At 38.0% G+C, this 16,531-nt stretch overlaps 1 protein-coding gene across 1 annotated transcript in view; it reads left to right on the forward strand.

The window, feature by feature from the left end:
• Nucleotides 1-16,531, forward strand: part of TSG101 (tumor susceptibility 101) — a 99,532-nt gene that overhangs the window by 71,729 nt on the left and 11,272 nt on the right. The window contains exon 8 of the mRNA XM_043970586.1: nucleotides 11,956-12,158. Coding sequence (XP_043826521.1) covers nucleotides 11,956-12,158 — 203 coding nt within the window. The remainder of the gene's footprint in view (nucleotides 1-11,955; nucleotides 12,159-16,531) is intronic.

Here is a 16,531-nt window from a genome sequence, read left to right on the forward strand (position 1 = left end):
CAGCCTGCTGTGCAAAGGCAAAAAGATGGCAGATAATGGAGCATGATGGGTCAAGAACAAGAAGACCTCAGGTTGCAGGAAGCTTCCTGCATGATGAGACTGGAAAGGTAGATTGGAGCCAGGTTGTAAAGGGGGCTTGGAATACCCAACAGGAGTTTACATTTGGTGCTAGAGGTAGTAGGGATTTTTTTGACCAGGAAAGTGATGTGACCATATTTATCCCTAGGAATAAATAAACTGTGTAGGGGCAGCTAGGTGGCACAGTGGATAAAGCACAGGCCCTGGATTCAGGAGGACCTGAGTTCAAATCCAGCCTCAGACATTTGACATTTACTAGCTGTGTGACCCTGGGCAAGCCGCTTAATCCTCATTGCCCCACAAAAAAACAAGCAAAAAACAAACAAAAAAAAGAATATTGCCGTGTAGAGGATTGATGAGAACACAGGGCAAGGAGAGCAATTAAGAAACTATTGTAGGAAAAGGTGATTAGGATCTGAACTAGGGTGTTTGCCAGATGAATAGAAAAATAATAGGCAGGATGCCAAGAACGTTTTGTAGTTATAATCTACAGTGCTTGGCAACTAATTGAATGTATAGGCTGAGAGAACAAGAGGAATTGAAAATTCCTCTGAGGCTGTGTATCTGGTGCCTAGCAGGATTGTGAGCCCTCCACATTGCTAGACTTGTCTCTTCATTGATTGACATTATAAAAATTCCATGTGGCCTATCCTGTAGGAGTCAACAAATTTAGTGGTTGGATCCTAGCTTGACCTTTAAGTGAAGTTTTGATGCTAGGCAAGTTTCTCACAGTCTTCTGGTACAGTTTGTCTTTCTGCTGGTTACTAAGAAGGAATGGTAGAAGGTCACTCCTGAAACCTAACCCTGCAGGGGAAAAGGTCAGTCATTGGACTGCGGCACTGTGCCATCATTCTTCTTAAAGTCAAACTAACTATGTCCATAGTGGCACATTTTTAAGGGGCTTTTTCTTTTTCTTTTTTTTTCTTTTTCCCCTAAAGGGGCTTTTCTTAAAATGAAATGTTTTACTGAATTATTTTTCTTATCTGGAATAATCTTTTTAAATGGCAGGTTCTTTATTTTAAACTCTTTCTGAACTGTACTTTTTCTTTAGGTACATTAGAGAGCTTTTCACATACATTGTATGTGAATTTTTAATAATTTTTATATGCCATGTATAAAACTAACAAAATTTATCTAGTTTTTGGTTTATCCATCTTTCTCTAACGAACTCTGACCTTGATGGGCTAAATGGCTGCTACCTCAGCTTGATTTACTGTATTTCTTTTTAGTGGTATGATGACTCTGGTTTTGGATTGCTATGTTAGATAATAGTATGATGCTAATAAAGTAGGATTTTGTTTACAATAAAGGAAATGGGCAAATTTCAGGATTTGCATGTGGATTTTTAAAAATTAGCATAGACCATTTAGGAACAAACATTTTTGTTGGTCTAAACTAGGGGTTAGCCAACTGGTAGGGCCAGAACTGCCCTGCCACCTATTTCTGTACAGTTGCAAGCCAAGAATATTTACATTTTTCACAAATAATAAAAAATCATTTAAAACTCTAAAGACCATTCTTAGTTGCTTTACCCCCCTGGTCTGTAGCATAGACTAACAGTGCTGCACAGAGATTGGGTTAGAAACTAAACCTTTATTTCTTATTTATTAGTATAAGAATGCCAAGTGGCTTTGTGACCTGGGGAAGGGGAGAGACGTTCATCCTGATGTGAGGGCATGATGGGGAATTCAGAGAAATCCCAAAATAGTGCTAGTGAAGAGAAATGGAGAGATGTCTGAGCTGAGCTCTCCTTAAATGGAGGTCCTGCCCTCTAATCAGAAAGGCAGAGAGGAATGATGAGGTGGAATTCCAAGGCTGATGTAAGGCAGGATGGTGAAGTCAGCCCAATAATGAGCCTTATGGGAATCCAAGTAAGAAATGAGGCAACCTGGATCCAGTGTTAAATATCCTTGGAAAGTGGTCATGCAGCCTTTCCTTAAAAATTGCTAGTGAGGGGGGCTCTGCTCCTCCTTAAGGACGCTCAGGCCTTTTCCAATTAACTGTTGTCTAGACATGTCTTTCCCATCATGCAGTCAGTGTTTTTTAAAAAGTCTTAAATATAGGATTTTACGTCTATACATAATAAGTTACATCAGCTATATTTGGACCTTTGCTCCTGATTTTTAAAATCTTTTTCAATACTGCTTTTGTCCAAGATGTTAGCTATAAATGTCACCTGCAAATTTCATTTTCATGCCATGTGTCATCTTCATTCATGTCATTAATGAAAATTTCACTGATGTAAAACTAGAGGCAGTGTGATACAAAGAAAAGTGTGCTGGATTTGAAAATAGAATATTTACTACTTCACCTGAGTGACTTGGGGAAAATTATTTTTATCACTCTGAACCTGTGTTTCCTTAGCTATAAAAATGAGGGGGATTGCACTAGATGACCTCTGAGATCCCTTCCGGCTTAAAATCTAAGGTGCTGTCATTCTGTGGTTCTTTATTGAATAGAATGTGGCCAAGAACAAATTCCTGGAGCATTCTGCCCAAGGTTTCCCTCCAAGATGTCATCTATCCATTTATCTTCATTCTTTGTGTATGGTCTTTCAATTATTTCACAGTCCACCTAACTGTACCAGGTTCTCACCACATCCTTTCCAAAGAATCCACGCTATAGGTTATTGATAGTGTCTTAGATTTAAAGGTAGAAGGGGCCTCAGAGGTCATCTATTACAGTGGTGCCAAACTCAAGTAAATAGGATCCTGGCTTTGTACAAACTGGCTTAGAAAACCACACATTAACATTATGTATGTTGTACTCCATTTTTTTTCTTATTTTGTTAAACTTTTTCAAATTATATTTTGATCTGGTTGGGCAGTTTTGTTGGAAGAGAGTCAGAGTTTGGCACTTCTGGGCTAGCCCATCTACTTCATTTTATAGAGAAGAAAACTCAAGTTGAAATCGATTAAGGCACTTACCCAAGGTCACACAGGATACTAGAAACCCAGATGATCTGATTCTACTAAATCCAGCACTTTTTCTACAGTATGCAAAAGATCCCTTCTGCGTACATAAATTGATAAAGTATTTTTAGAGCATATATCTTTTCTGACAGACAGGAATCCTACTTTTAAGACTTCACAATAGTTGTCTAAATAAAATGCCTCTACTACATCAACAAAAGACTTCATGATACTTTATTGATTACTCCCCTTGAATACCATGATGAATACTATAATAATTATAGCTTACTTTTATATATCACTTCAGAGTTTATAAAGCACTTTTGAGTGGGAAAATCATTCATTAAGTCCTGCTAGTGTAATTTATGATGATAAACAGGTTTTGAGTTCCTTGGATTCAATTAAAACATTGTATTGAAATGATAATTATATATTTTAATGTGATAAATATTTACTTTTGAAGAATGGAGAAAGATTGTGATTTGATAATTGAAGCATTTTTCTTGCATGTATTCTGTGGTACAATTGAATGTGGATAAACCATTGACCAAGATAAAATGTTCCTTCAAGTGAATTCTGAAGAGTGTTATTATTTCACCCTAGACCCTAAAAATGAAATGATAATGAAAGTCAATAAGGAAATGACAATACAGAATGTTCACTTGAAGCTTTTTTCAAAGTTGTGTGTTAAGTGAGTCAAGGAATGATAAATAAAATATGGAGCTACTTTTGTTGTGTAGCTACTAGTAATAGAACAAGCTTTTTAGGAACAATTCCTTTTTCCCCCTCTTTGTTGGTCAAGATAACTTTCTCATTATTGGAAAACTTCCTTTGAGGAAGCTCTATATGGGATCTCTATAAATTACTAAATTACACCTATAGTACATAGATAAATATCTTCAATTAATGACCAAACAAAATTATTTTAAAAGAGAGATTAGAATCTTTAAAAGAGAAAGACTGTCTTAAAGACAGATTATGAATACAGATTATAGAGTCTCTAAATGTGTTGGCACGTTTATCCAACTCTATGATTAATATTTTATACAATTCCTTCTCATTTTGCATTTATTTTTAAGAACCTTTTGATCCTATGATGAAAAATTAATATAACTCCTAACCCTAATTTTAGCTTTTTAACAAAAATATATTTTGTGCCTGGTATGAAATTAAAACAGAATAAAAGTAGTCAGGCATAAGGTCCTTAAGGTCAAGGACATTGGCTTTTTTTGGGGTGTGGAGTGGGGCAATTGGGGTTAAGTAACTTGCCCAGAGTCACACAGCTAGTAAGTGTCAGGTCCTCCTGAATCCAGGGCTGGTGCTTTATCCACTGTGCCCCCAGCTGACTGGACATTGTCTTTTTTAAAGGCAATCAGCTAATAAATGTCTGAGGCTGGATTTGAATTCAGGTCCTCCTGACTCCAGGGTTAGAACTCTATTCACTCTGACACCTTGCTGCCCCAAGGATATGGTGGCCCCCATAATCTCTCAGTTGTGAGCCTTACATATGTTAGGGACTCAGTAAAAAAGTTTGTTAAATCCCAGTGGAAATCCTCTCTTCCCCCACCTTCAGCCCCCTTTCCCAAGGTCCCCTATAAGTTTATATTTTTAGATACTTTACAGCAGTTATTTTGAACCCATCCTACATTTGGTGAAAGTAGCACCCTATGATTTGTCTGGAAGTTATACACAAGGGAAGAAGCAGGTGTCATGAAAAGAAGAGTTGCTTTGGAAGTCAGATGAAACCTGACTTAAAATGCTGGAAGTGACAATAGTTTTATAACCTTAGGCAAGTTATTTAATCTTTGAACCATTAAAATGAATATAATAATATTTAAAATAGTTATCTCATAGAGTTACTGTTAAGAAAATGCTCTGAGATCTAAATGCTGGTAGATTTTAAGTATACAATTTTCACTCAAACTTATTTCAAAATGATGATCTTTCAGAGTATAACTTTCAGAAAGAACCAGCTTTCTGCTCATGTACCATAATTCATCTTTCAACTCGATCGAATTCATTTATTAAATAGGGCCTACAGCATGCAGAGCACTCTGTGAAGCACTGGGGAGAAGGAAAATAGAGTCCCTGCCCTTGAAGAGCTCTCAGCCTAATTAGGGGACTATCATATTTACAGATAACTATATTGCAAAATAATACATACTGCAAATATGAGAGGTTCAGACAAAGTTCTGTATGCTGTCAGGAGGTAAAGATCATTATTTTGGGGTAGCTAGATGGCGCAGTGGTTAAAGCACCGGCCCTGGATTCAGGAGTACCTGAGTTCAAATCCGGCCTCAGACACTTGACACTTACTAGCTGTGGGACCCTGGGCAAGTCACTTAACCCCCATTGCCTGCAAAAAAAAAAATCATTATTTTGTGGGGGAGGGGGACATAAGAAAATTGAAGTTCAATAAAGACTTACTAAGCACCTTCTATGTGCAAGTTGCTGGGAATGCAAAGACAAAAATGAAACTGCCTCAACTCTCAAGGAATTTACATTCTGCTTCAAGAATACAGCATGTACACAGATAGTAAAAACAAGGGAATTTGAGGAAGGAGCAGTAACAACTGTGGGGGAGAGATCAGGAAAGTCTACAAGTAGGAGATGGCACCTGAACTGAGTCTTTGAAGGCAGCTAAGGATTCTAAGAGGCAACGATGAGGAGAGAGGACATTCCAAGCATGGGGGCAGCCTGTTGTGCAAAGGCCCGGAGATGGGAAATGGCATGCTGAGTTTGAGGAACAGCTTATTGGAAATGAAAGGTGAGAGAGGAGTGATAGTAAAAGATAACACCAAGGTTCAAGGACCATGACAAGACCGGGTAAGTGGTGGTACTGCTGATGGAAATAGTAAAGTCAGGTAACAAGTATTTGTTAAGTGTTACTGTATGCCAGGCATTATGCTATGTGCTGGTGATACAACAAAAGGCAAAATCAAAAAGCGTTTTTTGTCAGGGATGGGGAGGGGTAAGGGAGAGAGAATAATGTTAATTTCACACATGCTGGATGTCAGGTATGAGATGGTCAGGTGATCACTGGAGTGAGGGGGATGGGGTCAGTTCGTGAAGTGAAACATTGGAAGTAGATCGCTTTTATTAAATTTAGTTCAGATAAAGTAGGCAGTAGCTAGGAGGTATAGAAACACCAAGGATAGATTAGGGAGACTTGTCTTGGAGTAGAGACTGAAACCATATTTTTCCATTTAGGACCATGGCCTCATTTTTAAAATTAAAGAGCAATGTGGAAGTGATAAAGAATGTGTGTGTTTGGTTTTTACACAGAGAAAGTAGAGAGTTGTTTTATTTTTCTTTTTAGTAGAGAGTAGAGAGGATTTGGGGGTAGAATAATAAATGAAAGGCTCAACTCAGTGGGATTTAAAAAATTAAAAACAGTAAAACTGTTAAAGTAAGATAATCATTTAAAATCTACTTCAGTTCTCTTCTGGTGGGAAAGGAGAACAGTAGAAACAGAATATAATGGGGTGGGACAGGAAGCACTAGAATGAAGTTCATTAAAGTACTTGTCGCACATAGCAAATCTGTTACCAAAGTGAGTGAAGGTACTATCACTCCTTTAACACATTCAGGCCTACTATGTAGTATCACTGTCTCTTGGAAAATTAATAGCTCTTCAATTAGAACTCCTTTTCCCTCAAACTTTCAGAGACTCCCAATCACAAATTGATTGGCTTAGTATTAAGGATATGAGAGGAGAGGTTATCATTCTCTAAGCTATTATATTGAGTAATTTTATTGAAGGCCATATCTCCTACCCTTTCTCCAGGTATAGTTAAGCCTTTTCCTCCCTATTCTTATACTGCCCTGTACTAGTATTATGTCATTCAGTGTCTCAAATGGTTGAACTAATGTATGGTAAAATATTATGTATTTATTTCCCTATCCTCTGTTCATAGATATTCCACATTTATGTGCTTTTTATGCTCGATATTCTGCATGTGTTTATATTTTATATATATACATATACATGTGTGTATACGTATATATGTTTTATTTGTATGTAATAAAAAACTCATTATGGTCTAGATGACAGGCATCTCTCAAAGATTATGGCTAACTGGACTGTTGGCCCTAGGGATACAAAAAAACAAAACATTCTCTTATTTCAAGGAGATAATTCTGCTAGGGAGAGAACAGTGGATATTACAAAGTATAATAAAAAGAAAGGAAGGAGAGAACATTTTGAAGAAAGATTGGGAATCTGAAAAATAGACTCTAAGGTGATAAAGGTGAGTGGCTACAAGAATGCTGCTGCCATCAACAAATTGGGAGTTTTAGAAGGTTAAGTTTAATGAGGAAGATGATGAGTTCTCTTTTGGACCTGTTGAGGTACATTCAGGAATGCATGTAGATGGAAATATTCAGCAGGCAGTTAAAGATGTAGGAGAGATGAGGACCAGATCTGTACATCTGGGAATCATTTTTATAGAAATAGTAATTGACTATCTAGGGTCTTGAGATACCTTAAGGTAACCATAACTGTACCTTCTTGACTTCCAGAATTCATCTAGTAACTAGCAGTTATAGATGAAATAGAAAAGTTGACTTCCAAAGCAGAAGGCTAGAGAATGAACGAAGTGAGATGATTCTGAGAAGAGGGGTTTTTTTGCTAGTGTATTAGAGAATTTTGAAGGTGGTTGTCATGTCTTTCTTTTCTATCTCCTGGTATTTTTCCGCCTGGAGAAAAGGAGATGGTGGGGGGGGGTATAGGGGGGAGCTGATGATATTTTCAAGTATTTGAAGGGGTTTCATTTTAAAATAGTTATTAGAGGGGCAGCTAGGTGGCGCAGTGGATAGAGCACCGGCCCTGAATTCAGGAGTACCTGAGTTCAAATCCGGCCTCAGACATTTAACACTTACTAGCTATGTGACCCTGGGCAAGTCACTTAACCCTAATTGCCTCACCAAAAAACAAAAAACCCAAAAAATAAATAAAATAGTTATTAGATTTGTTCTGATCATCACTTAGACACCAGAAGTAGGAACAGTGGATAGGAGTTTAAGGAAAGGCAGATTGATTTAATAAAAGAATAAAAAATTAGAGTGGATTAGACTGCCTTGGGAGATACTGGATTTCCCCTTGACTTGAAATCTTAACGCAAAGGCTGATTTGACCACTGTACATTGCTGAGAGAAGGATTCTTATTCTGGTTTGGGTTATACTAAGCCTTTGAGAGGCCTTCCAGCTATGAGATTTCTCTTTTTTGATCTATGGTTAATCAGAGAGTTTTCTGGACATAGTTAAAGTAAGGGTATTGAGATTTTCTAGACAGGTTGAATTGGTTTTGGTCAAAGACTTGCTGATAGAAAAGTGAATTGAATATAAGAAGAAGCAAATGGATGATAGTTTTTCAAGGTTGACTGGAGAGCCATTCAGGGCCCATAATCAGAAGAGTTGGATTTTAAAAGGACTGAGTTACATAGAGAATGTAAGAGATATAATATATTTGGAATAAAATTTTAGAAGAGAGATTTGAACAGTAAAGAGGTCCCCGAGAAGGCAAGGGCAATTACAACAGATTTTGTATTGGGAATAAAGAACCACCTGAGAATATTAAGTTGGAGATAGAAGCAGCCAGGATTGAAGTTGTGGGTGTGTGTCTTTATAATGAGTAGGGTACCAGATTTAGTGTCAGAACCACTCACAGGGTTTGAATTCTACCTATGATACTGATGGGCCTGTATGACCTACAACGAGTGACTTAACTTCTCTAGGCCTCAGTTTCTTTATCTGTAAAATGAGAGTATACTAGGTGACCTCTGAGGTCTCACAGCTTAGTATGATGCATATACTTTTAAAGAATGCCTTGAAATTTTGAGAGAGAAGTGGATCTCTTTACAACATCAAGAATGCCAAAAAAAAAAAATTAAAAAGCATATTCCAATAAGAAATTAGATCTGGAAGGGACTGAGCCTTAGTTATAACTGGGAGCAAACTAGAAAAGCCTGTGGGTTCTAGTGAAATAATTAAGACATCTGTGCTTATTGTACATGTATTTATGAGAAGGGTTTGGAGAATTGGGCCTGAGTGATGGAGGTCAGGCAAGCAGTTCAAGTATGTTCTGGAGGGAGTTGAGTAGCTCTTGATTTGAGAGGAGGAGAAGATAATTTCATGTTAGAAAGAACAGTAGTTCATGCTAATGGTCTTCTTGAAAGAAGTTTAAGGAAAAATGGATGAGTAGTTTGAAGAAATTTAGGGAAAGAATTGATGGTGCTAAAGAATATGTGAGTTGTGGACAAATTAACCAATTAGAAGTCTGATGACATTGATACTACTGTGAGGAATTCTTTTTCCTTCATAGCAAAAGAAGTACACATACTTGGGATAATTAAGTGGACATTCTTGGAATTAGGTGTTTGATGGTAAACAAGAGGGAATGTCAGAAAGGGCAGTGAAAGTGGGACATGAAGTGGGCATTCAGCAAGAGAAAATATATTAAGAATACAGTAGGATAACAGCAATATTTTTCAGAGAACAACTGAACGACTCTTGTTCTGAGTAGTATAAAATACTCAAATCAATGACAAAAGACCCATGAAAGAAGATACTATCCACCTCCAGAAAAAGAACTGATAAATTATGCATGGTATGGTTTTTCAAATATGTGTGTGTGAATATATCTGTGTCAAATAGTGGCCTTCTCTAGTGTGAGGTGGCAGGGGAGGGAGGGAAAATGCAACAGAAACAGACTTTTAAAGTCTTTGGCACAGTCACATGGTCCAGCATTAGAAATGGATGTGATTATCATGAAAAATGACATCAAAGGATGAATATATATTCATATGATATGTATGAATAAATATATGTGTGTGTTTATTTTAAAGAATGCCGTAGGTTCAGTAAAGTAAAGAGGAGTTTTAGGAGTGAGATGGTAGCTGAACTTGTGATCTAAAAGGGGAATATAAGACCTAGAAATTTAAGATAGAATTGTATCTGATGTGGACCAGTGACTAGTGATAAAATCAAATGCCTTTGGAAATTGGGATAAGAAGATCTATTAAACTAAGAACACCAAGGGTGTAGTACTTAAGCATAATTGTGGAGATTTAGGTGCCCTTTTTATTAATTTGGACTGGGGGTACTTCTAGGCACAAGGTGTCTAGCAAATTAAAAGTTGTAAAAAAAAAAATTAAGATACTTTGGAAATACCTAAAATGAATCTGCTTATATGTATGTGAAATTAGATGCTGTAAACCTTCATACAGGGCAATCATCAACAAAAGGTATTAACCAGCTGTGTGAACCTCACGAGATGGCTACAGTTCTGGCACTCCCCCAGAGCGGGAGAAAAGCAATGAACACTGACACTCCTAGTTTTGGCACTGTTGGCTTTACTATTTGCAAACGGGAATATGGTTGAAGTAAGAGCAAACCGCAGGAAAACTTGGACCACGTGTAAAACACTTTCTGCCCTTAGGGAGACTAGCAGCTAGAACAGGAAGGTGAAAACCCAGAGCTCAGATGCCAAGAACAAATGTATTTTAAGAAAAATAATTCTTATTGTGGAGAAAATGTGAAACAAGGAGACATCATCTACAGAGAATAAGCCAGGAGCAAGACTCTAAATGCTTCTTTCTGCCCATGGTACATGTGAACCAAAAAGCTTCCCATCACCATTTTTTACAAAGTACAGGAGAACTTGGCAGCCTGGTAAGAACCAGCTTCTATGTGACAGTGACTTGGTTGATCCACAGACCTGAGAGAATGATGACAAAACCAGAATCTTATGATCAAAGTGGGGGCAATAAGGAACATGGATGGAGTTGGCTGAAATTACTTTGGATGACTTTAATCTCTCCTTAGAGAAGATATAAATTGATCATTGGAAAGTATATACTTAATTGGGGCAGTGTATAGTGACAGCTTTGGTAAATTTTTGCAATTTGGACCAAGGTAGTCTGCCAACGAAGTAAAATTGAACCTTATAAGTGATAAGAATTTTTTAATCAAAGTGAACATGTTAAATATTAGTCTTCCAATGAGTAGTCATTTCATTGTATTCATGTGAGGGCAGTAGCCTTTTTTTCCATATGTAATCTACCAAATTTGATATATCAGAATGCCATTTAAAAGCCAAGTTTTATATTGCTGACTTGACTCAGTGAAGACAGTTGAAGAATATTGATGCTTATGAAAAGCTGTTGGTTCAGAGGAGGGACACTTTATTGGGGACATATTCTGGGAATGAAATTTTTTAAATGTATTATTGATTCAAAATATGTAAGGAAATCTCTATTAAAAATAACAATTTAAAAGAAGGGCTATATGGACAGAGAACTCTGAAGACTCAAATTGGAAATAAACATAAATTTACCAGCTTCTCTTGGATTCTTGGGTGTCATTTTCTTTTGTTCAGCTATTCATTCCTGTATTTATGTGACTTTTCAGCAAAGATCAAGATAGCCTTAGGGGGAAAAAAGTGGGGTACTTTGTAGCCACATAAACTAAACTAAGCATATTTAAAGGGCCCCTGGAAATTTTATGTATTTTTGGCATTCTGGCTTCTATATCAGGTAGATGTAACCTCCAGTTGAGAATTAAGCATACATATATGTCTAGCTTGGGTTATTTAGTTTTCAAGTTTCTTGGAATAAAATCTGCCCTTTTCCAAATACTGAAATGCATGAAATTAGTGAAACAACTGCATACCTTCTTAAAGAAATGGTAACTACTTATTTGGGGGTACTGGAGGGGTTCATATTAAATGTTAATATTATCATTGTCAATAATAAATCACTGTTTAGTGTAGGTATTTTGGAGCTACTGGTGTTCATCTATCATTTGAGATTTCTGCAGTTTCTGAAGAAATTGTAACATTTGCCTTTATTCTTTCCTTTCCTTTCTTCAGAATGCTGAGGTTCATATTCTGTCCTGAAAGGTTCCTAAGAAAGGAATAGCTGGTGTGAGGAAATAAGCCAATAGAGTTTTCATTTTATCCTACAGGTCCCAGCAGGGATGGCACAATCAGTGAGGATACCATCCGAGCATCTCTCATTTCAGCAGTTAGTGACAAGCTGAGATGGCGAATGAAAGAGGAAATAGATCGTGCCCATGCAGAGCTCAATGCCTTAAAGCGTACAGAGGAGGACCTGAAAAAAGGTCACCAGAAGCTGGAAGAGATGGTAACCCGCTTGGATCAGGAAGTGGTGAGTAGCTCAGAAAAATTTTGACTTCGGCAGTTAGTGTTCTCTAGAAACTATGACCTTGCATCCATGAAGACTGTCATTTCATACTATATTTATGTACAGGTGCTTATGGGAATATAGCCAGAAAGCAGGAAACAGAGCTTAAGTGACTTGCCCAAGGTCATGCACACAGTGTTTTGAATGAGACTGGATTTTTTTAAAGAACACAGAGGTTTTAAAGAATTGTTGCTTGGTTTCTTCCTCTTATGTTAATCTCAGCATGGTATGGTGAAAAAAGATACTCCCTTCAAATCAGTCGACTTAGTTTGTATGCTGCCACCTAATGGATTGAACAGACTCTTTAGCTCTGAAACTGAATACCCAAGGATGTTAGATGTTATTAATAACCTAGCTGAACTCATTCTTCAGTAATTACCAAACTCCTACTCCAGTGGTTCTGAAATCTGTTGTTGTTCTATCTTCCATTGCCTTCACCCTTACTCACATCTCCCTCAGCCCAGTCCCTGCCAAGGTTCCTTCCACTCATTGTGCTCTTTGGAAAACTTGCTCTGTGCATAATAAAATTTTCATTTTAAAACTTTTCCTTTCCCATTTCTTTGATCATCTCACACTTGTTGAGACCTCTTTCCCTATACTGATGGTGAAGGTTTCTTGGCCACCCATTGCAATACTGTGCTTTTATTCGTACCCTCTTTCTCACTGGTTGGAGTGGGGGGTGGGGTAAAAAATTCTTTCTCCTCATTGCTTTTTCCAGGCTTTTCCTCTACAATCATTCAGTAACTTCTTTGAGGTTCATTCAGTCCATATTTACAACTCAATCAAGTTTCTGGTAACTTATCTACTAACCTCCAGAACATTTCCTTCTTTGTTCAATGAGATCAGTTCTGGCTCACAGTCTTTCTTTCCTCCCCTACTCTCTAACCTCCCAAACACCCTAACCTCCAGTTTCTCAACTTATTCATTTCCTGTAACCTACTTTCCCACCCCACTTTAGCTACACACAGAGATTATTATCATTTTAATCTTGCCATCATCCTCAAGCATTCTCCTTCCATGTTCTCTGAAATTTCCTTATCGAATTACAATTTGTAGTAATTCCTCCAATCTTTCTCCTAGGACTTTCAACCATCACACCCTGCACAAACTTTCCTCCCTCCCCCATGTTGACCCCTTGGTTAACCAGCTCAACTCTACAATATGTTTTTCTCTCAAGTCCCTGTATCTTGTTGAAGGTCTTACCCTGCCAAGCCTCAGCTTTTTAGTATTCCCACCATATGCTACCTTCACTCCTGCTTGGGCTGAAGTGGAAAAAAATCACAAAACTCTGCTGCCTGGGTCCACTATAAATTTATGCTATATAATCTCAGCTGGCCCTTCAGTGTGGCAAGACTATCTTTTTACAGCTCCCTAATCTACTTGCTAGCTCATTCACCACAGTAGCTTTTCAGTCTCACATCTGTAGCTGCCTGTTGAACATCTGAAATTAGATATACTGTAGATATCTTAATATGTCTAAAGTGGAAATGATCCCCCACCTCCCCAAAAAGGCGCCTCTCTTCCTAATAGAATTTCCTCCTATGGTACCATCATTGTCCCAGTTACCCAGGCTCCCAAGCTGTGTGTCATCTTTTACTTCTTACCCCCTCTCTCCCCACCTCCATAATCATTTGCCAAGTCCTTTCATTTTGGAAGAGACATAGGGACACACTAAAGAATAAATTCAAACTGAGGCCCCTGGAACCTGGCTCAAAATTCTGGTGGCCAAGAAGGAGAGTGGAAAAACCTACCTGCACCGCCGGGAAGGCAGGCCTGCCTGTGGGGCCACAAGCAGGACAGGCGGGATCGGGTGCCTGGCCGGGTACACTCAGACAGGAAGTGGTTCAGGGGGGACGAACTACACACACTATAAAGGCCTCAGAGTAAAAAGCCGGTCACACAGCACCTATACCCCTGCACAAGAAGCCCAAAACAGGGACCCTGGTGCCCCCAGAGCAGACCTCAACTTAAAAAATAAAAAAAAGAATAAATTCAGTTAGAGGAGCATGGTAAGGATAGCAGAGTGAAAAACATCATGCACCCTGAGAAGAAAAGATGCACAATTGAGAAGTCCCTAAAAGAAGGGCAGGCAGGATTCCATGCCTTTAATGTCAGAAGTATTACAGATCACCCTCCAGTTTCTTGAACCAGTATAAAAGTGTAAATTCATGATGTAGTAAGAAGTATAAATTCAGTTGCAACTTCCTTTAAAGTACTGTTTTAGAATCTGTCAAATATGTCACATAAAGACTGTCAGTGTTTTATAAGCCTATTATATTGGCATAGATAATTTTCAATACAGTTTCACTTAGAACAGGGGTTCTATTTACAGATATGATGGGTGTACTGTAGTGTAACTTACTCTCTCTTTGTCTACTGACTCCTTCCCCTTTGCCTACAAACATACTCAGATACACCCAGTTATAAAAACACCTTTCCATAACTTTTCTAACCCATCCTGTTGCTACTCTCTATTCTCTTTTTTACAACCAAACTTACTGAAAGAAATTGCCTTTCTTTGAAATTTTCTCAAAGATCATTGAAACTACTGATTGCCAGATTCAATGTTTTTTTCTCCATCTTTTTCTTTGACCTCTCATTAGCATTTGATAGTTAACTATTAACTTTACTGAATATTTTCTTATCCCTTAATTTCAGAGGCACCATACTTGATCCTAATTCTTTTCTGTCACTTTTGATTCATCCTCTTCGTAGCCTCTTGAGGTCGAGTTGTCCTAGGTTCTGTCCTTGGCCCTCTTATCCCTTTCTATATTCTCTCTTTTGGCCAGATTTCATTTCTAAAAATTCAGTATTCATTGCTACGGAAATGACTCTTGAATTTCCAGCCATGCTCTTTCTTGCCCAAGTTCTGTTCCTTATAAGACTGCTCCACCTGGATGTATCACCAGCATCACAAATTAAAGTCCTAAAACAAAATTAATTCTTCTAAGCCAGTTCTTTAGTTATTCATATCACCACCACTAACTCAGTTGCCCATGTTTCTTGAACCTTGGTTTTAGATTTGTTTTCCTTCTTTTCCAGTTGTACCCAACTAGTTGTTAAATTCTGTTATTTCTATAACATATAGAACATGTTTCTACAATATATACCTTCCATAATTTTCTAAAAAGTCTTCTGGTTTATAAAATATTTTTTCTTTAATAACCCTTCCTCCTACCTTTTCTCACAGCCATCATTCTAATATAGGCTCCCCAGATCTACTCAGTGTAATATTGCAGTAATCTCCAAAAAGGCTCTCCTGCCTCCGTCTTCTCCAAGCATTTGCCACATTCTTGCCAGACTGGTATTTTTGTGTAAAACTAACTAGCCATGGGGGCAGCTAGGTGGTGCAGTAGGTAAAGCACCCGCCCTGGATTCAGGAGGACCTGAGTTCAAATCCAGCCTCGGGCACTTGACACTAGCTGTGTAACCTCGGGCAAGTCACTTAACCTTCATTGCCCTGCCCAACAAAAAAAAAAGAAAGAAATAACAGAGGGAAGGCACTCTAGGCAAAAAAAAAAAAAACCAAAAAACAACTAACTAGCCATGCTACTCCTCCTGCACAGAATCATTCTCTAGCTTCTTGTTGCAGTCCAAGTAAAGTTCCGTGTCTGTCACAGCATGTCCCCATCTAGCCTTGTCTTTTCTTGTTCCCTTCAGTAGTTCAAGTCATACAGAAGTACTACTGGCCATTGCCTCATCTGTCCTTGCCCTGGTCCATGCCTTTACCTGGTATGCCTGCCTTGTCTCTCTCCACAGCTTAGTATGACGCTTCCCTTGTCTTCCCTCACTCCCAACCCTCCACTCTCCCAGTACCACAGTTGGTACTTTCTTTGCATTTCTGGTGGGTTTTGTTTTTGTTTTTTGAAGCAATTGGGGTTAAGTGACTTGGCCAGGGTCACACAGCTAGTAAGTGTCAAGGGTCTGAGTATTTCTGGTGTTCTTATGCATTATTACATATTACAGTTATTTGTGTGATAATTCCCTAATAGATTGTAAACTCCACGAGTGAGGGATCTTGTTTTATTTAAACTTGGTATCTCCCTCATGCCCCATAATACTGTGTTTGCTCTCTATGCTTAATAAAAAGGGTGGTTGACATGGACGATTGGGGTGTCTAATACATATGTGCACCTACTTTTTAAAGTACTTACAATGTCATGCTTTGATCCATAACAAATATCTTGCTTCGTTACTTTAAGAACCTGTGATTTTGTTGTGAAATGATAAATTATCTCCAGCTGATTCTTCTGACATAAGTTGTTCAGAATACTTTAAGCATTGGCTTGCTCAGTGACTCAAATTTGACCCAGCTCAAATGTGACTCTTTGTTAAGC

Source organism: Dromiciops gliroides, chromosome 6 (assembly GCF_019393635.1).
Source record: "Dromiciops gliroides isolate mDroGli1 chromosome 6, mDroGli1.pri, whole genome shotgun sequence".
Lineage (NCBI taxonomy): Eukaryota > Metazoa > Chordata > Mammalia > Microbiotheria > Microbiotheriidae > Dromiciops > Dromiciops gliroides.